The sequence below is a fragment of the Strigops habroptila genome, chromosome 2, assembly GCF_004027225.2.
Source record: "Strigops habroptila isolate Jane chromosome 2, bStrHab1.2.pri, whole genome shotgun sequence".
NCBI classification, from domain to species: domain Eukaryota; kingdom Metazoa; phylum Chordata; class Aves; order Psittaciformes; family Psittacidae; genus Strigops; species Strigops habroptila.
In genome coordinates this window covers 70,077,796-70,102,023 of record NC_044278.2, presented here as the reverse complement: position 1 = coordinate 70,102,023, position 24,228 = coordinate 70,077,796, and the positions used below count along the sequence as shown (strand labels likewise).

The 24,228-nt window shown below is 34.6% G+C and overlaps 1 protein-coding gene across 13 annotated transcripts in view; it reads right to left on the bottom strand.

Moving 5' to 3' along the window:
- DOCK9 (dedicator of cytokinesis 9) overlaps window positions 1-24,228 on the bottom strand; it is a 116,502-nt gene that overhangs the window by 18,164 nt on the left and 74,110 nt on the right. For 7 of the 13 annotated variants that reach the window (XM_030476517.2, XM_030476519.2, XM_030476521.1 and 4 more), the window contains exons 28-43: window positions 23,526-23,672; window positions 22,758-22,841; window positions 22,018-22,129; window positions 18,568-18,746; window positions 17,744-17,860; window positions 16,814-16,934; window positions 15,807-15,940; window positions 12,614-12,728; window positions 10,619-10,685; window positions 9,257-9,304; window positions 7,336-7,472; window positions 3,331-3,446; window positions 1,617-1,754; window positions 1,154-1,336; window positions 379-492; window positions 23-238 (exon numbers count right to left, since the gene is read on the bottom strand). In XM_030476517.2, coding sequence (XP_030332377.1) covers window positions 23-238; window positions 379-492; window positions 1,154-1,336; window positions 1,617-1,754; window positions 3,331-3,446; window positions 7,336-7,472; window positions 9,257-9,304; window positions 10,619-10,685; window positions 12,614-12,728; window positions 15,807-15,940; window positions 16,814-16,934; window positions 17,744-17,860; window positions 18,568-18,746; window positions 22,018-22,129; window positions 22,758-22,841; window positions 23,526-23,672 — 2,028 coding nt within the window. Of the gene's footprint in view, window positions 1-22; window positions 239-378; window positions 493-1,153; window positions 1,337-1,616; window positions 1,755-3,330; window positions 3,447-6,744; window positions 6,815-7,335; window positions 7,473-7,900; window positions 8,027-9,256; window positions 9,305-10,618; window positions 10,686-12,613; window positions 12,729-12,771; window positions 15,163-15,806; window positions 15,941-16,813; window positions 16,935-17,743; window positions 17,861-18,567; window positions 18,747-22,017; window positions 22,130-22,757; window positions 22,842-23,525; window positions 23,673-24,228 lie in introns of those variants that run through there. The other 6 variants (XM_030476523.2, XM_030476518.1, XM_030476520.1 and 3 more) reach the window with 4 other exon arrangements.

Below are 24,228 nucleotides of genomic sequence, written 5' to 3'. Positions count from 1 at the left end.
TAGTGTGATTTTTTTCTCTTACCTCTGACAGATCTCCATTTTTGACATGGATCCTTGCCATGCTGTCTAACCATGTCTTCCTTAGTTCAGGCGTACTAGCGTAAGACTTTGCCAAACTGTACTGGAGGTCTACAAGCATTTCTGGATCATTCTCATGCTCCTTCATCTGAGCTGTAGCCATCAGTACTGTACGAATCCGTTTTGTTAAATCCTTAACATCAGAGGGGAATGTAGTGTGCTAAAACATAGAGAAGTTAGGTTAACTACTATCTTTTTTTATTCTTCGCATAATAAAAAGTCAAAACATAATTGCAAAAGATGCTATGGTAGAGTTTTCAAACATCCTTCTACAGTATGGAAAGAAGAATAAAACCAGACCTTTATAATTCTGTCGTTATTGGCACAATTGTTGATGATGGAAAGAGACTGCTGAAATCTAGTTCCTCCAATTCCAACGACATCTGCGATTAACTGGCTTACTGAAATAATAACCTTGACAGAAACAAACGTCTTGTTAGTGCATATTTCATGAAATACCCTTGCGATGCACCTATGAAGCAGTTGCAAAGGAATTTGATTTTTAATTGAAAGATTATTCCCTTCAGTTAAATTATAATTGGGTTTTCTTTTTTTCCAAAGTTGCTTGTACAACAACATAGGTAAGAAAAACCAGGCTTGTGTAACTTTAACGCACACACATTCTCTGCTCTAAAGACTGACTGCCAAGTGAACTAGCCAGAGGTCATAAAACTAGTAAACTGTTGTTCCCAGCTTTGACAAAACCCACAATTTTCTATGTATTTGTTTTATTTTAGACTTTTACATGACTGTTACTGCATTCTTTTCCTTTTTCAGATGCAACAGGTATGCCAAGTTAACAATTAACATCTACAAAACAGAGCATCTGCTAAGGACAAATAAAAATTATTTCCTATGAAACACAGGGCCATCAAATTGTTTCTAAGTATTTCCTTGTACTGAACATACTTTTATTGCCATCTTCTTACTCTTTGAATAGTACCACCCTTGCTTAAACCCAAACCAATTTCTTTTATGTCTTTATCAGACAGAGCTTTGCATACTGGTATGTATCTGCACATCCACAAATACAACATTTAAAAACAAAGAAGAAAAATAAATAAAGTATACTAACTTGCAGATGTGTCCTAACAAAAGACTTCTTCCCTGTGTAATCAAAATTATTTCTCATTAAGAAGTATAGTAGCTGTGAAGCTTCAGTACGAATTGAACTCAGTTTGGAATTACAGTATTTCAGAATTTCATAGCACAGTGCAGAACACATATCAGCTCTACCTTCATAAAATGTAGAAGGAAACTGAGAAAAAAGTAGAAAAGAAAGAAATGATTCATTAAAACTAGCTTCAGTTCTTTATAAGCATATCAAGAAAAAATACAAATATATTAAAAATAGACAGTTATAGTAGTTCACAAGACAATGCCATTTTTGCAGCAATTCAAAGAACACTGCTGGGATCAGATCAGTCCTCAATAACCAATAGTAATTTGGTATTTTAGTTCTTAACTTTTTACATAGTATATTGTTGACTAAAGAAATGGATAAGTACTTGAAGATTAATTATTTTTAAACTTCTTACCTTAAAAATAAGTGCCCTTAAAGCAATGAAGACATTTTTCAGTGCTGTTTCAGACTGATTCTTTTGAAGGAAGCAAAGGTATACATCAAATACTTTCTTCATCAGTGGATTATGCCCATGATCAGTCAGTAGTTGATTCTTTAAATTAAAAGAGAGAATTTAGGAATTTTGTACAGTGATACATCTATACTATTCTAAGAACATGCAGATCATCCAAAAGAAGGAAACATTTAATAATAATAATAATAACAACACAACAACAATTGATAATCTGCACAGTATGACCAAGATGTTTAATAACGTATCTGAATTTTAATTATATGTTTCTAGCATTTCATTAATATTGCTTATAAACAAAGTCTTGGCTTCTAAATAGACTAATAGAACACAATTGTTTTAAACAGCTGTTAATTAAATCAATTACTATTAAAAGTTCTTTGAGAGGCACTCTCAAAATATTAACACACTTTGGGTACACTAGATTTAGCAGCTCAGACGGTGGAATTTTCTCATAGCAATGCTCTCAAATAAATTCCCCCAAGACCAGTCACCATCTTTCATTACTGTAATAGAACTGAAACTGGAAGGCCTCTTAAGGACAAACATATTAGTTACTTTTCAGAGTTTTACCTGCATATTTCAAAGCTCATTCTGAGGCACACAATACACAGGATTACTCCTGATTTCTGTGTCATCAACTGCTTTCCATCCAAGCTTTCTTTTAAATCTGGTCTCCTCCACTTTCTCTAGCACAGGCTGTGCATCTACTTTTAACAGTTCATGTTACTTCTGTTTTGCTCTGAGGACCTGTTTTCTCCCTTTGTCTACTGAGCATATGCACTAGGATCCTATGGGACTCTAGGATGAAACTACGAGGTCTTTCCCGTTACAAAACACGAAAATAGGTTAATCAATCCAGGGACTGCTCAATCCAGTCAAGGGAGTCCAGAACTGAGAGGATCATGTTAGGTATTGCTCCCTCTTGACTCTACTGGCCCTCCAACATGATTCTACTTGGTCTTGCGCCTTCTGCAACTCCCCTCTGCATACCTCACTCTTCCATGTCATTACTATATACAGGCACTCAAAGGGTATGCTGAAAGGCAGCTCCAATACTATCTCAAGTAAGTTTACAGGTAATATTAACTCAAAGAATCTAGTTTAACAAATTTTTAAATAAGATTTTTGAGGCCCACTACAGCTCTGGGCTCTCGTAGCATGCCTTAAGCTCCCTCAAACATGGAAGAGGCGTGTAATTGCAGATGTCTCCTTTCCTATTCAGGATGATGCAAAACAAATTCCCCAGGCTAAAGAATTTCGTACAGTCATAGTCATTTTGGGTATTCCTCAATATTAAAAAATTAAAGGAAGCAGTCCTCCTTTAAAAACCATTCTGATCATGTTGACTTGCAGAGCAGAACTCAGTACAGTTTCAAGCTCTGTGTATGAAGACACAAATGCTTGCAGGAGGCCAAAAATCTACATGGATTACTGCTGATCAGTAAGAAGCCTGTATGCAATGAGTAACTGAAGCCAAAACATTTTGCTGCAAGAGGTTATCAGCTTTTACATGACACAATAATGAAACACAATGCTAGAAGTGCTAAAAATATAATGCTATATTACTAGACTATAAAATATAATTTTAAAAACATTTGACTTTTTTTGCCAAAAGATAATTATGGGAGATATTAACAGCAAGTCAAGAACAAACCTTAAAAGCCATTGTGAATAATGATAGAGTATCCAGAATTGTAAGGCAAACTTCAGTGGCAATATTTGCTTCAAGTAAAGACTGGTGAAGAACATCTGCATCTGAATGGCCATAGCCTACAGAAATTCCAAATGAAGTATAAGTGCTGGATATACTCATTTAGATGTTTTTATTTCCAAAAGACTTGCCAAACTAGGGAAAGATTAAGAAGTAAAAAGCCTGACAGAAGTTAGTATTCAATACAGAAAAATAATTCATAAGCATTCAAATATTTTTCAAATATGTGCATGTAATTATTCTAACATAATTCGCACAAGATCTTAAAATATATTAAGTACTAATGTCAACAATAGAAGCATTAAATAGCAGCTTAAACAATAAATGTCTGATGTTCATATATATGTGTATGTACACATGTGTATATAAATATAAATGTAGAGTTATACACACACATATATTCTTGAAATAAGTACTGCACTAGAATGGAGTTACAGGTAAAAATATGTGTTGGTAATTTAGCAATGTTATAAGGATTTCAAAGCCAATTGTAAGTCCACCATTGTAAAAATACAAAACACTAAGAATTGAAGGAATATAATTGAGTCATGTATGTAGATGCAACTAAAGACCCAAATAATTATTTGTACTCTGTAGCAATACCATGCAATAACTCCATATTTACTAAAACCACTGTATTGCTTCTAGATCCATACTGTATTTAAATTATTTTAAAAACATATTAGAAGCAGTGCAGAAGCAGGACATGTTATGTTCCCTAACATTAATCTTTAAGAACCAGATTGAAAAATTTGTCCTGGGTGCTTTATAAAAATTTGGTCTGGATCGTGTTTATATTTTAGTTTTACAGTCAACTTGGCATCACTAAATCAATGACAAGCATAACAAACTTGTTGAAAACAAGAAATGAGCAGAAGAAATTACATATTCTTTCATAATGACACCTGGCCATTTCTTTCTGCATCTTCTTGCTTCCCTGGCTGAACTACGCATGCATACCCATAACCACCAGTTTCTTTGGATTTATACATTCTTTCTGTATACACATCTTTCCTATATTTTTTGTGTTTTCTCTGTCTCCACCTCATCCTCCTCCCATTTACTTTCTCTGTGGCTTCAATCCAACTACATCCTTCACCTCTATAATGATGGAGAGGAACAACTGGCATTTGAAAGCAAGTTTTAACACAACAGTTGTTTGCCAAATATTCTCTTTTTACTAAAAGTGTTCTTTTCCTTAAAGAAATTAAAAGAAAAATCCTTCTTCATAAAAATCACCTTTGGGTGGCCAGAAATCCTTAAGTTAGCCTGTGGTTTCAGTAACGCTGAAGATACCAAAAGATGACAACTATTTTGAGAAATGTGTTGAGAACAGAGGAAATGTTCTTTAAGGAAATAATTAAGTTTCTTCTTCCAGTTAAGAAGGTGCAAAGTTTATTATAAATACTAAGTAAAAACTGTAGTCAATAGACAGAATTCCACAGAGTTCAAATTTTTTTCTTCACGTAAATAATTTAGAACAAACAAATAATGTGGTAATATGGATTACTCTGCATTATTACTAGAGCTAGAAGTTTTGGGCAGGATGTAAATGTAAAGAAACACTCATTTCCATTGAGTTAAAAGACTGATTTAGGAGTGCTTTTCCCAAATACATACTAAAAACTATTCATGTTCAATTCACTACTATTTCAGAGAAAATGATTTTGTATTCTTCATGTATAACTAACATATTGGAACCTATTTTTCACATGTAACTTAAAAAGAAGCTATGGAACTAAAATTACCACATATAATATGGACATCTGCCTGGACACTCACATGATCATGCAACCACACATTCACACTACTGCAGAGTAACTGAATTTAGAACTACTTAAGAACACTAAAAATGGGATAATCTTTAATGACTACAAGCTTGATAGTGATCATATACAGCTATTACAGATCAGGGTATATCTCCTGTATTTTACTATATTTGCATGTCACTATTTAACTGAGCATCCTCCTCTCCTCCCACCCAAGCAATACACATAAATCTATATTCTTGTAGTTTGTATTGAGACGCTTTAGAAACTTGAACAAAGGGCCTATTGTTTTCATACTTAAGCACAAAAAATTCCTCAGACATGAAATATCACTTACACTATGACCTCAGTTCTACTCCTTGTTTAAATGATTAGAAAGGGAGAAATTTTAAGTTTCTAAGTTACATTTATAGATGGCTATCTTGCTAAAGAATCACGATTTTAGAAATAAGTAAAACAACTATTTCCACCGGATGCAACCTTCCTGTATGTATCCCACTGATGATGCCTGTAAGTTTTATTCAAGTTCTGAAAACAACTTTGAATGCAAGATACAGGCAGACTGACAACTAAACAAAACTAAAAGTTAGACAACATCAAGACCGAAGATATAAAACTCAATTTCACATTTGACATGGCTTTTACAGAAACACAATTTAACTTTGTAAAACCCTGGTCAATACAAGGTGTAATATCCTGACACTTACTAAGTGGCCAACATAAAAAAAACCCCAAACCCCTATTATCACTTTACGCAAAGTTATCTGAATGATACACCTTCCTTTATCATTTCCTTTAGATGGAAAAGAATAGAAAGTTTATTTTTACAGAAGCATGCATTTACTAAAATCTTTCAGCTCACTGTTTCCTAAAAATCAGTAAACTTTGCCAAGTTCTGAAAGTATGAAATCTCTTTGCACAGGGCCTAGGAACAGCACTGCTATTTATTTCCCAGCGTTTTTTTTTTTCCAGTCAGTCTTCATCTACAAAGTATTTTACCTTATTGAATATGTGGTCACATAGTGTAAAAGCTCTTTTGTTTGTCTATCAAAAAACACCTAGAAATTACCATGATACAGCAGTAGCAGACTGATTACAAGGAAAAAAAGGTAACTTGCACAGTTATATAGTTTTCTGACATTTTTAAATTCAAACAATTGCATTTCTTCTATTTAACAGCATGAGAATGCACTTATAAACAAAGAGATTTGGTGGGATTTTTTTTTTTTCCCCAGTTTTTCACTAGACTATGTGGTGAGTCTTGGGCCATTAGGCTAATAGTTGTTTTTTTATTACAGATAATGAGCTAAAAGATTTTAATGGATAGTTAGATATGCTTTGGGAAATAAAAGGATGAACACAGTGACCATACAGTTAAATAATTGCTTTACTGCACATAATTCTTTTCAGTACCAGTGTTGTGTTTTACTGGATTAGTCAACCAGTTTCATTCAGTTTTGAAGCTGAAAATTGAAAAATGGTGCTTCAGAATAATTTACATACACTATATTTTGCAATTTAAGAGCAGCATGTTTAAAAAGATAGGCCAGAAGCAGATTTAGTTTTCAATACAGCAGTCTTATACAAGCTGACTTCAACCTGATTAAATCTTACCATTGTCTACAGAAATCCCAAGAATACTTGATATCTTTCTCACACTGAAAACAGAAAAATCACTTCATTATTGGACGCTTTTTCACTTCCAGATAAACCAAATGATGGGCTTCATAATCTCTGCAGAAATTCTAAGCAACTTATTTCTCCTTAGAGGATGTCAAAACATGGAGATATGGTCAGAGTGCATATATTTACTTTTAGACCAATCATTTATAAGATCAAATGGGGGGAAAATGTGAAGCTTACTAAAGCAAATAAAAAAGATACGTAAATTTACTAACTATGTGCAGCACAAAGTTGCGGTGCATGTAATTAAAAAACAAAACAAAAACCAACCAATAAAAACCCCACAATTTTAAAATATGCCTTAGTTAACCATGCTCCATGTTATGGCATCAGCCCGCACTGATACAGCAGGGAACAGACCATCGACTGATTCCAGCTATTCATTTGACCTAGAACAATAAAAGTCATTGAAGTGCACTGGTGTGGCTCTGGGACCTGTCTCTGGTGTTGTGGTACTGGTTAAGGATGACGAATGTTATCATGTCATGAGACTTACTGTGGTTAAAAGTGAGAGAGTTATCCAGGCTGCTCAGCTGCTGTAATCTGGCATGCATCATCCCTGTTCTGTTACGGGAAACAGGCAATGTCTGAGATTTTCGATCATGAACTATGGATCCCAACCCCTCCTGGTTCCTGCAAGATGGGTGAAATGGGATAGAAGCAAAAGTTAGACATGTCAAACTGCAGCAAGACAGGAAGTGTTAGTTAAGCATAAGCAGTTTTAGAGAAAGAATTATAATGCAACCTATTTACTGTTTTATTTATAAAACAAAAATAGGTAGCTTAAGAAAGCATCACAGCAAACTGTTTCTGAAAACCTCAAAGCATGAAAGCAAAAGCACACAAGCAGTCGCTCTTGAAATGCTAAATTTACTTCAGAGCTTTTGAAAACATAAATATTTGAGGACATAAATATTCTGAAAATATTCAGAGCTCAGAACCAAATCCTCTATTTTGGTTGTAAAAATTTGAGAAAATAGTTAGGACACACAGTGGTAAAATTAGAAAGCAGACATGCAACAAGAGTGCAGGAATTAATTGAGGTATTATGTACATCTTACCCAAGCAGGAAGGGAGAAGAGCCATATACTTTGTTAAACTTGCAGCAACCAAGTGAAGAAAACAGAAAAGTGATCTGTGTTAGCAATCAGTACAGGCTAACTTGCTACTGCGTACCACCACCAGAGCTGATGAAAAATGAAAACCAGTGCTTGAATTACAGAATTCCCTGCTCCCTTTCATTCTCTGTCATCTGTGTATTTTAAGAATATGTGCATTGATTGTGATACACTTCACTGCAATGAAAATGTGAAAGACCAGAAAGCTACATTTACCAGGAAAATGCAATTTCTCTGCAGAACACCAGATGATTTCTATAGGTTTGTTTTTTTAGTGTAACATGCAGTACACAGACTAGGTGATCAGTAACTAAAAAAAAAAGTGTGGTAGTCTTCTCTACAAACTAGTTTGAAGGATTTTTACAAAAAGCCTGAAAATTACAGACTCCTGTAAATCCAGAGTTTGAAGTACATTTAAACACAAAGGTTATAATCAAAACCTTAAGTCAGATTTATTTTGGCCTTTAATTTTTTCTTTAGGATATGTGAACAGAGATTTTTTTTTCCTGAAAAATCTCCAAGGAGATAGTCAGGTTTGTTGTTTGTATAAAGAGATTTACATGCTATTAAATTTAAATTATGAACAAAACAGTGAACATTTTAATTAGAATGCTTTCCTACCCAAAGTCAGCAACAACTTTCTCACTGAGTTCAAGAGGACCAGTATTTCAACCTCACAAGTTTAATTGTAACAGTATTATCATATCAGCCACAATATAAGACCTAAACAAGTTGCTATATTTTACTCGATTAAAAAACTACTTTGCATTAGAAACCACATTAAAGCAAAGATATTCAAATAATCTAGTGCATGTTTCTGACTCTCACAGATTTTCTCCTAAACAGCCTTGGGAATGTACAGGCATCTAATGGTACTTTGACCTTCAAAATGAAAACCAGCAGCATTGTAATGTTCACTAGTCACCTTTCAGTAAAAACACTACATATAAAGTTTCTAAAACATTTCAATGGACATGATTTTATGGCCAAGTGAATAAACAAAACAAATCATAAAATTTCTTCCTATTGCAAGGAAAAAAGTGCTGTAAAAGATAGCATTTAAGGGGTGGATTTTCAAAAAATTGGTAATAAACACAACACACATAATTCTTAAACATATACCAGACAGGAGACAGATTTGTTAATAGAGTAACCGGTTACTTACTTCAAACTGTTATGTATCATTTCACAGCAACTCTTCTACTCATGCGATTTATTTGTAATAGGAGATTCAAGGCATATTGAACACAATATTATTCTTAGTGAACAAGACAGTGAAATTTAAATTCCACACAGTACCTGGCTATGTATCGTTTTCCCATGTACTGGAACTGATGTAAGCATACTCTGCAGAGAACACATAAGTCAGAGAAGCAACACTTAAAACTATTTCTTCTATATTTATGTACACTGGAATTATTCAACTATTATTTACTTTTGAACTCTTACATCATAAAACTTCTTTATTTCTCCCACCTTTAAAATTCCCTTCCAGTCCCCAAGCCAAAAAAAGGTAAATATGGCTCTATTGAAATCAGTCAGGTTATTTGAATTGACAAAATACTTCTAGAATTCGAAGAAGTTGGCTTTTATGAGTCTTGTTGCTGCTCTTAAGGAAGTGTGATGTCATCCACTGCATTAACAAGGTGGAAATTTTCCTTTTTATTTCACATACTGCTTTCATGATGTAAATCTTCTTTGATAATTAGTAATTTGAGATTACTGATTTGATCACAAGCCAATCCTATCCAGCCGTTAAATAAGTATCTAACGGCAAAATACTGTTCACCACTGATTCTGTACAGCTTACAGCTCAGGCTTTAGAGAGTGTACTTAAGTAGGCTCATTTACTTGTTCAGTTCTGTCTCTGGTACAATCAATATCACGTCAGATGTACTCAAAGGATGAGTTAAAATACTATCTACAATATATTCCTAAAATAGACCTTGAGTAGAACATTCCATAACACAATTAACAACTGATATCACATTGATTGAGCTTCTACTATGGAAACTAAGGAAACCAATGAAACAACAAGGTAAGCGTAAGGGCTGCCGTAGTGCGTAACTTTTAGCAAACAGTGCCTTCTTCACTTTTTACTTCTGTATCTGTCGATTTCCATGAAGAAACAAATTAAGTGCGCACAAGGATGAAGTGCTGCCCCTTTTTGTATTGATAACAAATACTGGATTCATCCTGTATCTTTTCCCTTATAGAATGGCAGAGGACACAAGGGGAATGCTAGGAGGACAGTTCATATTCTTTTGGTGCTGAAGTTATCCAATGCAACCAATTTCGATATGCAATCATATAATTTCATCCAGTTCACGTTACAAGATGCTTTTTAATGCAGATAGGGAACAAGACAGTTGGTTCCTCTTCTATTCTATGAGCATAGCAATATTCTGAGCACTACTCACTTGGGAAGTTTAGGAATTTCCCAAGATCACTTTTGTTTAGCCTAATTCCAGAAACTATCATGCAGTTGGACAGACATGCAATTATGCACCTCAAGTTGAGGACTACTAAACAGACCAAGATGGCAGTAATTTTTCAAACAAATAAATAAAAATGCATATAATACATACTTATATCTTGCCTCATGTTTTTAACAGCATAGTGAAACATGCGATTTTATGACAAGCTCAACAAAAATCTTACTCTGTAATTGTGAAAAAGTCCATCAGTTCCGATTTTGTAGCCTTGTTCCAGTATGTAAACAGTGCATCTAGGAAAACGAAAAATATTAAAACAAAGAGAAAGGCAGCAAACACACAAAAATCTTAAGTAGAAGTTCTTAGTTTTCAGATAATGCGGGTTCAGGTAATCTAAAAATGGCTTGTGGGGTACAGGTAATTATTACGATTTAAAATTTTCCTTGAAAATTATACAAATGCACATATCAATTCTCCAAATGAGTTTCTACAAAATGCTTTCAATTAATCCATAATATTCCCATACAATTTCATATTTCAAATAATAATAATTGTGTAGTCAATAGTGACTACAGTGTTCTAAAACTGTAAGACTACAGAATACTTTGTTAGTCCTATAACCTGCTTTATAGATAGGTCTCAACATTTTTTAAAATCAGAATTTCATATTTCTTCTTTTTTCATTTATGATATTTTACTATGGATACATTTTCAGTACAGGTTTCAGATTTTCTTTACTTGCACAGATTTCAAGAGTGACTATTTCTTACAAAGCTTGTAGTTACAAAGCCAAAACCTGGTCTCTTTCACCAAAAATGTTCAAAATTAGATAACAAATTCAAAATTATTACAAAGATCTGTGGCAAAGTTGATTTGACACTTGTTCTTTTCCAGGAGTATTGAGACCAAAAAACCTCCACTGTAATTATGTAAATTTTAACTTGGATTTCTTAGAAATTCTTACTAATTTTTATATATTCCAAAGTGTAAAACAGTCAAAATGGTATTTTTGAGTTTTGTCAAGTCGAGGAGGGCCAGGAGGATGATCAGGGGGATGGAGCACCTCCCGTATGAAGACAGGCTGAGAAAGTTGGGGCTGTTCAGCCTGGAGAAGAGAAGGCTGCGTGGAAACGTCAGAGCAGCCTTCCAGTATCTGAAGGGGGCCTACAAGGATGCTGGGGAGGGACTCTTCATTAAGGACTGTAGTGGTAGGACAAGGGGAAACAGGTTCAAGCTTGAACAGGGGAAGTTTAGATTAGATATAAGGAAGAAGTTCTTTACAGTGAAGGTGGTGAGGCACTGGAATGGGTTGCCCAAGGAAGTTGTGAATGCTCAGTCCCTGGCGGTGTTCAAGGCCAGGCTGGACAGAGCCATGGGCAACACAGTTTAGTGTGAGGTGTCCCTGCCCATGGCAGGGGGTTTGGAACCAGATATCTTAAGGTCCTTTCCAACCCAAACCATTCTGTGATTCTAGGATTCTACGATTATTCTTTGCAATTCAAATACATAAAGTAATATTGATGTAATTACATGAAAATGTAATGGTGTGACCGGATATTAATGAACCTTTCAATTCTCATTCTTGATTAAGTGGGGTAATAAATTAGAGTTCAAGTACTACGTAAACTTGATATTTAGAAATTATTATCAAAATAGGCACAGAAACAAATTAACTACTTCTGATATCTTTAGCACAAACTGAAAAATTCAATACTTTCACCAAAAGAGATTTGCCCTCTTCTTTAAATATTGATCATGGTTAGGGATGATTGAGTTCTATGATCGTAGTAAACCTTCTCCAGGATAGTATGGATCATCTCACCAATGCCCCAGGAGAATGAAGAAGCATAAATATCCCCATTCCAGAAATGGAAATACACACAGCTATGGAATAATTTGGTTCCCTGTCATACAGGGAATGAAAGGAATGGACTAGCCCCAAGACTCTTCTACTGATCTTCTACTGATCACCTCCATGTTCCAGACTGGACCGTACAGTCATGCACAAATAGTCGCTTTCTTAACAAGTCCTTTAGTTAGCCTCACACTTTGAAGAAATAATAAGTATTTAATGCTTACAAGGTTTCAGTCAAGTTTAATTTGATTAATCACACATATTTGTAAAACACAGAAGAACATGGTGCCTACACCCAAAAAATTCTGCTGATTTTGAAAAGGTATTGATTTCAAAATTATGAAAAAAATAGGTGGAATTACATACCTTCTGACATACTTCTTAAAATATGAAGGAAACACATGAGCAGACTTTTGATCTCTGCTTGGTCAAGTTTGTCATATCGAACTACAGAACTTCCTAAAGTGCTGCTCTGTTGATTCTGACAAGAAAAGAGACATATTTTGGTTGAAGAGTTCTTAAACTGATAAGAAACTACAATGTTTTAAATTGCTTTATTAATTCCTGCAACAGAAAAAGGATCTCAGAATGGAGACAAAAATGTTTCATGTAGAGACAGGTCACTAAAACACACATTACACACATGAAGTATACCAAATTAGACCTCTTTACCTTTGTTTATTTTTATTTCCTTCTTTGTATGATTCTTTTCCCCCCCCAGAGGGAGGAGTAAGAGGAAAAGTCACCTAATGATGACTAATAATCAAGTTAATTATACATAGATACCCACGTTGTAGAGATCAGGCATGTCCCTTCTGCTTAGATGAAATACTTTAAAAATAAATGCTACTGTTAAGTGATACATATATGCTCCTTGGCTTTTGAAGAGACTTTATGCTGAACTGGAGACAGACCTGCCTCTACAAAATTCTTTCCATCTAAAGATGTAAGAACCTAAAGGAAAATATACATGAATGGCAAGAATCTGTATTCTGGAAGATTAACTACTGATAAGTAACTTGTCTTTGCCTCAAAATAACTAAAAATTAAATTAAGTTGTTGGTTTGTTGGTTTTTTTTGGGTTTTTTTGGTTTTTTTTTTTTTTTTTTTTTTTTTTTTTTAAATCCTTCTCCCTGCTTCGTTTATACAATTCCTACGCTTGTGGGAAGTTAATCAGCAATGCTCAATACTGAACTCTGTCCAAAAAGGAAAAAAAAAAACCATAACTGATCTTTCAAAAATGTGTACCACAAAAATAAAAAAAAAAGAAAAAAATAAAAAAAAGAAAAACCAACCCTGTGAGAATATAGAGAATATATAACTTGAATTTTAGGCAGAGACTTATCTTTATCCGCAAAAGAGTAATTTCCACAGAGTCAGGTGTTATAAAATCCTCAGTCTGAGGCTTTCACAGATATACTATATGAATGTTTGTTTAAAGGATAAATTATGTTTTTTAGTGCTTAATTATCACTTCCAATAGGAGGCCACTTAAGCAAATGGAAAATGAACCAGACATTTTTTGCAAGTTTTCTGCTAAGTCAACCGTCTGGTACTATGCAACTCTGGTTTCTACAAGAACGCTGGATCATCTTGGCTCCTTTTAAGGACACAGAGCAGTTTTAGAAGAAATCATTCATATCAAAATTAAAAAGCAGTCTCAAGGGAGAAAAGCACTTGGTTTCACAAAGTGAGAAGTGCCAATACCTCAAGAACCTAGCCAGAACTTATTGTAATTTGGGAGAGAATGGGCATCTATAGAAGCCTGATTATTGCAGATTCTAATAACCTCAGAAACTGTTATCTTTGACATATCTCTGCTGAACAAGGAGGTGCTACTCTACAGCTTTATGGATACTAAAATAGAGCAGGCAATTAATGGGTGGCAGAGTAGAAACAGAATTTGCATTTCCTAGATTTCAGATACTGTCCAGAGTGCTAGATAATAGTCCCTCTAAAATAGTTGAGCATATACATGAATAAAACTAGGACTATAGCTACTCCCAAGCTTAGTTTAAAATCATGTCAATAACCTTTAAAGTATGCACATATTAAAATAGAAACTGATATACTTCCAGCCAATTCTGATTCCACAATAATAGTTCTACAGGTTATTCTGAAAGAAAATTGAAACAAAAACATGGCTCTTCAATATGGTATCAAGCAATGAGCAAAAACTCAAAGATAACGTGCACTCAACAACTGATCTATCAGAAAAAAAGTTTGGAAAGCAACGAATAAGAAGCCAGGATTAAGTATTATTTGGGGAAAATATTAACAGCATGCAAAACATAAATCCTGTACTGCCAAAATCGGCAGACCAGAGTAGAATTTTCAAAGGATGTTGATGCCTTTGAAAACCCTTCTACTTGGTAAAAACAATACACATTAGTAATTAACAACATGACAACTAAGTAATAGATGACAGCATTGCCATTTAGCAACAGTGTATGTACAAGATATTGCTTTAGTTACTCAGTCAATGTCAAAGAAGATTTTCTAGTTCTATTTATATTAAAGACCCCAAAACACATATTCTGCTGTTACTTAAACTGATTGAATTTTTGTGCTGAAATTAAATCATGTACAGGAACCATTCCAGGTTTGGCATTTAAAGGTATTTGACATGGTTACATTGTACATATTTGGCTTGAGATTCAACTGTTGCAAAGAAGTGGCAAAACTACTGATCACACACTTCACTCAGAAGCTTAACTATGCCAAGCACAAAAACCAAATACTTCTTGTAACTGAAGAGAGAAAGCAGCATGCAAAATTTTCTCTGGCAAAGCTGGAATTGTCAGAAGTGAAAAATCCATAGTAACACGGTTTTTCTTTGCAGGGTGAGAATTTTCTTCTTCTTCTCCGTTAGGGCGCATAGCATGAGCAGAGTGCCTTCTGAGAAGCTTCTCTCTCTGCCACACGAAGGCATGTCAGAGTCAAGGGGAAAAAGTTAACATGTTGTGACTTGCACAACAAGATCTAAGAAAATGAAATTTGATCAGTATCAACACAAGCTCTAGAAAGACATGACTGAATACCTCATAGCTACTGCAGCCAGAGCTCCTAATTTGTAACAGCTTTGAAATGAAATGATTTAGAAAAGTTAAACTAACATAAAAGAAATTACCTAGAGAAAGCACAGCAACTCTTCCTTCAGCATCTTAAAAATGCTACACATAGTGTGTATAGAACAGGATGGAGTGAAGGTCTCCACAAAACCAAACCAGCTGTCCTAACTGGAATTCAATTCTCCCCAGTGCAACTCAATACACTTAATCCAGTGCTTTTCTCTGACAAAACCCCCAACCGCTCAATATGTCTCTACATTGAAAATCTTGTATTTTCCACAAAACAGTTTAATAAATGCAATGCAAAAAGAGTTCATACGATAATAATTTTGCAAAAGAACAACTTATGTAAAATACTGCTCTACAGTTATTCTAGAAAGCTCATTCTCAGTGGAGATTATGGAAGTTAACTCCTATGACAATTAAGGTAAAGTTTTAGGAATACACTTTGTGTTTTTTGGTTTGGTTTGGTTTGTTTTTTTTTTTACCTTGTCAAGAGAATTGCTCTTGTCGCTTTGTCTTTCTGGGAGGCTGTTTCCTGAGTCTGTACTTATAAGAGAGCCTCTTGAGTCAGCACTCCTCACGCTATTAACATTTGGCGTTGATGCGGTGTATGGGGAAGCTACAACAAAGATTCCAAACAAGACAAAAATCTCAACCAATACATATACTGAAAAAGGTCATACCATAGTTTAGGCAGACTTCTAAAGCCACCATTTATGTATATATTTTTTAAAAAGGCAAATAATTAATTCCATTTACTTTTAAGGAACACAAACTTATTCTAAAGTTTCAGCAAAGTATGTATGTATACATACTTTGCTGAAAGTGCCTATCTCTGACAAAAAAAACAACTGCCTGTATACACACAGACTTATGTACAAATACATACACACAGGTGTAACAGCCAGACGCAGCAATACACACTTACATGACAAATCATGTATATTTAAAAAAATTCTCCTTCCCCATTTTTAATCTTTTTTTTTTTGACTAGTAAGTGACACAAGTAATTACAGCAGACAGCACAAATAGTAAAACACACTGAAACAGGAGACAGGAGGATGCCCACAGGTGTGCACAAGCAGCACTCCACTTAGAGGTGGTCTCTAACATCATGTACAAAATGGTGGATTATGACACTTTTGCCACAAATGACTAAGGCTAGTCTTGTCTCCCATTTCTCTGCAGCAAGACAGAAAACACCATCTTTGAAAGGGGAAAAAGCAGCATTTTCCAGGAAATAGCTTTAGTTTCAAATACAAAAGCAAAACCAGAAAAAAAAAAACCCAAAAGAAAGCTTTCATGTGCAGACCATCAATTTTGACCCACACTGAACAGCTGATTGCATTAGGGTTCTGTTAATGAAAGCATCTGTAACATTCAAGTATATATGCGAAAGCAATCAAAACTGGAGATAGAACAATTATTTCTGGTAACAAATGAAAAAGGAAACTAGTTCCTTTTTAAAATTATTTTATTTTTAAGTGCTTACCAATGCCAGAGATAACACCAAATAGATCCTTAGGAAGATTGTTATCCAATGTGTTTCCTGATTTTTGTGGTGTTACTAGCTGACTTGCAGTTGGCAAATTAAGGGCTTCATCCTTTGCACTCTGGAAAAGAGAGGAAAATGTGATTAGTGTTTTCCAACATTATGGACTTAGTGACTATGGCATACTTAATTTTCTAGAGCAGTATTTGTTACATATTTCTTTCTTAAATTTGAATTTCTATTAAATATGCCAAGATCTACAAGAATAGAGGTAAACTTTATACAAACTGGCAGGCAGACTAAAGAGATGTACAATTTTTGAGTAAAAAACAGACACAATTTAATGAAAACTCTTCTCAGAGAAACTGTATCAAAAATAAGTAATGGATGCAAATGGAAGGCCATTAAATTGCAGGAACAACTGATATTTTTTATTTCGAATACATTGTTTTCTCAGCTTCTTTGTCTCCTCTTCTTAGCACTCAAAGAGATGCAGCGGGTCCAGTCCTTGTGGTCTATAGTTTGTATTGAAACACAGGCACATGCGCCAGAGATGCAGAAAAAGCAAGGTGTTACATAGCAGTATGATCACATGGCATTAGAATGATGCTGTGGCAATCTGTGTGCTCTAGCATTCTCCAAAAAAATCTTAAGAAGTTCAAGCAGAGATCAACAAGGACACTGGAACCTGTATGTAGGACCAAACTAGATGATTATCATGTTAGGCATAACTTAGCTAAACAAGAGAAATTGCAGCCAAAACCATAAAGGTTAACTAAGCTTTTAAGCTCAGAAAATCAAGGAGAAAAATCTCATGAAATTCTGAAGCTTATGAAACTGTTTGACAAAAGTATGCAGTGCTTCATACACACATTGCCCATAAGTTACAATAAAAATAATTCAAGCTATCAAACAGAAATGGTTACTCACATTGCTGGAAGGGTTAACAGGAAATGGGCACACATCTTTAACATTGATCCGCTGAACATTTTCTATGAGCAGTCCAAAGAGCGGCAAATACATAGTGGCTATTCTTGCTTGATGGCTCTAAATAGAGTTTAACAGTTCATTAACAATTACAGATTTATTTTTTACTCACCATTTTTTTTAAGCTATTCAATCCTAAATTATAAAAAAAAAAAAGAGCATTTAATAAATATTTGCCAAACTGGAACCCACATTCAATACGTTCACAAATAGCAAAAACAGTGATCATGACTGTATTCCATTCTAATTTACAGAACGTCAGTAAATTAACAGTTTCAATATAATGCAAAAAACCTCCTCTAAATGAATGTGATTTTAGTTAAGGCTAAACAAGTAAATTAATATTAAGTTAGCTTGATAAATTAATGATCTCTTCCACTGAAATTCTATTGCTTCTCCACAGCACGAATCATGTTAAAAAAAGGCCAAGAAAATAAAAAAATAAAAATCACTCAGCATTTACTACCATGAATTGTAGCTTTCTACATTATTTTTATGAATAATAGATGATGGAAGGACAGCTGCCAAATATTAAAAGCTTAAGTTTAATGAAAATAAAAGATCTAAAAATATTTGTAAAAATCTGATCACTTTAAGAGCAGCAGTTAGATTACACTGTGCTAAAATGTAACAAACGTGTAATTATGTTCAAAGGTGCTTTGTGCTTTCTTTTGGTAAAAATATGTGATTTGCAAACTGATTTTGACACAACTTTCATATTTATTTTCATCACAGTCTGAACAGAAATAGCACAGCAATCCACTTACCCTGGAGGCATATCTATCATCAAAAGAATGCTTTATCATCAAATTCTTGAGCACACTAATAGCAATCTGCCGCACGTCTCTGAACTCTTGTAATGCATTGCCCACCTCCCTTAGAAGCAGTCCCACTAAGAAGTGGTTTTTACAGAACTCATCAGTTAATGAATAGTCCAGGTGAAGGTCTGGAAGTAAAGTACAAGTTCGATGTAAGGAATGGTATTATTTAAATCAATTTATCAGTTAACTTAAAGCTGAAGTAAACTGCTTCCAACATTACTGACAATAATACGTAATCATAGTTATTCATATATCCGTAGCCCAATTCACTGCATAATGATGCATTTATTAAACAGACAATGATGACGTATATTCAATCAACAGACGCTAGAGAAATTTAAGAGAATTAAAAAGTATTAAAAAAAAAAAAAATTTTAAACACTGCCCAATATTCAAAAGTGCCCCTTTTAAATTTACCTGGACCAACATCTTAATAGCTCCAAATTCAAATTCTAAATCTATATCCAGGCACTGAAAACACACACAGTGAATAAAGGTTTTGCACTGTCTATCCTTCAGGAATTTAGTTGTATGATGGAAATAAAATTGAAATTTTAGTCTGTGGTTCAGTCCCAGGTTAGTAAATTTGAAGGACTGCAAGTGAAACATGGATTAAGAAGTTTTAGATTCTGTACTGCAGTTTTAAGTTCCTTCTTTGTTATCTTACACACGTATCAGTTATGAATATAGACTATAAAGCCTGCTGTGATCTTCATTATTTGATATTCGCTAAGAAAATTGTCCCAAAAATTTGCAGTGTGTAGTAAAAATGTAACAAAGCACTGCATCTGCAACACATGTGTCCAAATTAAGCCATTTCTTCTCATTATATCAGAACACAAAAGTACCCATTAATATTTAAACAAGATAAATGAATCTATGCAAATTTGACCTGCATTATAATACAGTAGGCAGCTTTTCTACAACAATTAAACAATACTGTATTTTTCAGAAATATTTATATATTCAGTGTTAATTGCAATAGAATTATAATTAAAGAACATTTTAACATTTGTGTTTAAACCACTGTGATACAATTTTATTTTATGAAGTATTTCTAACTGTAATTAACTGTAAATCTTTACTAAGTCTCACATAGTATATAGATATTATGTAGACACACACAAAACCTCAGCACATCTGACACAGCAAAGTCAAACTGCTCCCCTTTAGAAGTCTTTTTTCTGTAACAACATAATCCAGCTCATTTATGTATGACACATATGACAGCTTAAGAGGAACTTTAGCTTGAAGGTCTTATTTATTAGAATGCAGATATGTTTAAAATTTCAGCTGAGGAGATATTCATGAGTTTCTCATTCACTGTTGTTGTTTAATACAGTAATCAAAAACCAGATGCTAATCTCAAAGCACTTTCATTTTTCAAAGAACTCTTGCAGCAAGGGAATCCATTAAGTCAGAAAGAAACATAGATAAGACAGCACAGACATTCTACAGGCTGCCTTGTAACTCACTTAAGAGCCAACCACTTCATCCAAGATCTCTTTTGCCTGGGACAGCAAAACAGAGCCAGAAACACTTCTGATAAAGATTTCCTTTCTTGGCTGAACTCCTAGTTCACCAGGCAGCAGCATTTTAAAATGTTCCTTATTGCGTAATCAAAACCACTGTTTTCTCTAGTTTTGCTCTTTTCAACTCACAGTTCCTTTTCTATGGAAATATTCATGCAGTGAATCAAAGACACTCAATGCCACAGTTATTAAAGACACTCCTAAAGGCTGAAAAAGACAGACAGAAACAAGATCTATGCAGCTGTCCAGCTCTTAGTCCCAAAACTTGTTCTACTACCATGATGAAAGCATTAATTAGTTATACCCAACTTCACTAAGCCAGCAGAGTCTACTGAATAAATATTTTAGAAAAAAAATAATGTAATCTAGAATAATATAAATGTTAGGCACGTTTACTTATTACTTCTAAAAGCACCTTCCTCATCTCTGCTTACTGATGTCTGCTATAGTTCAATGCCTGGAAGAAATGAAGGTCTTCACAGCCACGAATGCAATAGTTATTATACTACTTGTTTTGGCACAAAGCTAGATGTACCAGGAGCCCAGCTGGGTCAAAGAGGGCATTCCTGACTGAGCTTCAGTGGGGAAAAAAAGAACAAAACAAAACAAAACAAAAAAAAAAAAAAAAAAAAAAAAAAATCACATGAGGTGGAAGCAAGAACAAGCAACAGGAGGAATATAGAAGCGTTGACCAAGTGCGCAGGGATAGTGTCAGGAAAGCCAAAGCTCAGCTATAGCTGAAACTTATAATGGGCATCAATGGAAACAAGTACAGCTTCTACCATTACATTAGCTTTAAAAGCCTGAATAAAGAAAACATGGGATATTTACTGAATATGGACTGTGATTTAGAGACAGCGGACTTGGATAAGGCTGAAGTACTGCATACCTTCATTACCTTATCCTTCACTGACATGGTTCTCAGGCCTTAAGAGTCTAGAGACCAGCTTCAAGAAATAGAATTATCACCAGTGGATGAGGACCAGGTCAGGGACTTCTTGCAAGACTTCCAGTCATACAAATCCACAGCACCAGACAGGATACTGAGAGCGCTATCTGTTATCATTGGAAGACCACTCACTTTCACCTTTGTTAAGCCGTAGTGATCAGGGGTATCCCATAATTGGGACCCTGTGATGACTGAAGGTAGGTATTGCACATATCTTCAAAAAAGGGCAAGAATAGTTCAGGGAACTACAGGCTTCACTTTGGTCCTTGGAGCAACTCCTCTTGGAAGCCATTTTTCAGCAAGTAAAGAGGAAAAGTGTGACCAGGAACAGCCAGGATACATTTACTCAGGGTAACCCATGCTTGACTAACCTGTATTGAAGGAGCTCAGCAAAGGACCACCAAGGTAGTTAAAGAGTTGGAGCACATGTCCCGTCAGGAAAAACTGAGGGAACTGAGCTTGTTCCAGCTGGAGAAGGCAAGGCCTGATGTGACCTGAGCAGGAGGTTGCACTACAGGCCTACTGAAGTCCCTTTCTTCTGAATGGGTATATGAAAAAACGTAAAAACAACACCAAACCTCACACTGCTCTCCAACCTATAGGAGTGTTGCAGGCTTCTGCAGCTAGCGAATTAAGCTAACCCATGTTAAAAAGCAAACAATCACAGCAGAAAAGGGAGATGGAGTCAAGGATGTAGTTCACCATATCTTTCAATGGCTAGATTCTTTGGCTAGATTACTCTGCTACCTAAACTATTCCTTTAAGTTTAAAGGAAACGATTACAACTTGAGGCTTCCATTTAACAACTTCAAGGTTTCCAACATCTCACAGACCTGAAGTTACACTATCTACAAGTATAATAATAAAAAGGCGACAATTAAGAAATGCACCATATACTACTTCAAAAGAATTTACCTTGGTATCTCTGAACTCTGCCTTTTCCAAATGGCATTGGTAGATTCAAAGGTATATAGTGCTCATGATTACAGACTACACGGAGAAATTCAAATTTGAATTCAAAAAGAGTCTGCAAAAAGAATTTCAGGTATAAATTAAACATGCAGTGATTGGAATAACACATTTAAAACACCTTTTTAAACACAAAAGGGTGATTCCCCTCAGCCTTGAAGTTCGAGGGATATAGAACTGTCAAAGTTCCACATGTCAGTATAAAATAATTCCAGCACAGTTCACACTTGACAACTCAATATAGTTCTATTTACTATTCCCCTAGTCTCATGTCATTTAAGTTTACTAGGATGTTATGTATCGATGAAAGAAAAGTTTGAACCCACAGAAGAAATTCTTTGAACATCTGGTTCATACTTTCACCGCCACAGTAAATGTACAGAAACTTAGCAGATATCAACTCTTCCAACTTTAGCCTTTTTCACATTCATGTTTAAAATTTCTGCTTAGTGTTGCACACCCTCCCCCCTTTCACAGTACACACAGTCTAGGGTGGTAAAGTTGCACCTGAAGGTGGAAATCAAAATATGAAAAGTGATTAGATGGAAAAAACTCCACACTCTTGGCACAGTACAGGGATTTCTAACATAACTGGGAAGAAGACTGAAGACTTAATGCAGTACTCTATCCACATGCATCAAAAAGAGGCAACTCCTAAAAATAGTTTGTTTAAAAACACTAAGTACCTTTGGATCTCCTGGGGCAAAGCAGCTGATGTAGTTATTGATTTGCTTGAAAACAAACCCTCTATCCATAAAAGTAAAACACCTCTGAGGAAAACAAGCAAAACCAAGATACAATTGATTTAGTATTGTCCCAGTGCTCAGTAATTATATTTCTGTATTCAATAAGTTTATCTTCCTAACACACTATTGGTATTTCAATTTGAATATAAAAAACAGTAAAACACGGGAAGCTAAATACATTTATATATACACGAATACAAAATTTCCCCTTAGAGTGCAGAATGTAAACACATTGCAAATAAAAAGCAGTTTGAAGAGAACACTTCCATCTTGACAGAAACAAAAATGACATTATCACTAGCAGCTTCTTAAAAAATTTTATTTCCCATCCTTTTTTCTCCCTACTGGATCTTATTGGCTTAAAAAGGAAAGACACTGCACATCTGTCTATATAAAATACATGCAAATAAAACACTACTCAAGAAGGTAACCTAGATGATAATTTTTAAGAAAAATACCCCAAAATACATTTTTCTGATAAAATGTAAGTTCATTATTAAAAATATCAAACTTCTGAACAAATGTCTTCTTGATTATAGAAGATGCAAATTATACTTCAGTGCATTTTAATGTGGACATAGAATTATATTTAGAAAGCATTATGTGTATTCAGTTTTATATGAGTTGGATTTAAGATTCTTTAAAATCCATGAAGAAGCAGTATTACTGAAAAAGTAACCACAGAGCCCAAGCCACTTGTGTACCTACTTTTATAAAGGCAGCAAGGCTATGGTTTGCATTTTTTGAAGCCTCTGGATTGTCTCTGTACTTCTGAGTGATGTGTGGCATCAGCATGTTAACAACTGTTTCAACTGCATGGTGAAAGGAAGCTGAAAATCTCTGGTTTCGCAACAGCTAGAAACAAATTCAGATACAACATTTAATATGGTTTATAACACTAAAATAGATCAGAAAAATTCATTTAGATTAGACACAGATAACCTGACAGGGAGAGGGGAGACAAAGAAAGTTTTCAATTTTTCTCATTTGTCATTTAAAGTAACATTCCCTTTAAATACAAGATTTTCCTAAACTTTCTAGACTGAAGGGGGAAAAAGAGCATTGGGTTAAAAGAAAATATTACAACATCTGACATCTGTAACTAAAATACAACCAAAGCAGCCTTTGTATACAAAAACACATGTATAAAAGTTTGTAAGTGTAATCCCTTAGTATTTTTCCATACTACAGTAAAAGTGATGACAGAAGCTATGAATAAAAGGGAATCCTTCCATAAAACCTATTTTCCTTTCCAAAGCAGACACCATCTAGTTCACATATAGTAACTGCATTATCAGACTCTCTTTTCTGTCTCAAAAAAAAACCCAAAACCAAATCAACAAAAAACCCAACAAAAACCCCCAGGTTTTGCTGTTCTGCAGCTATCTTTTTACTAACTCCTTTGCCTTTT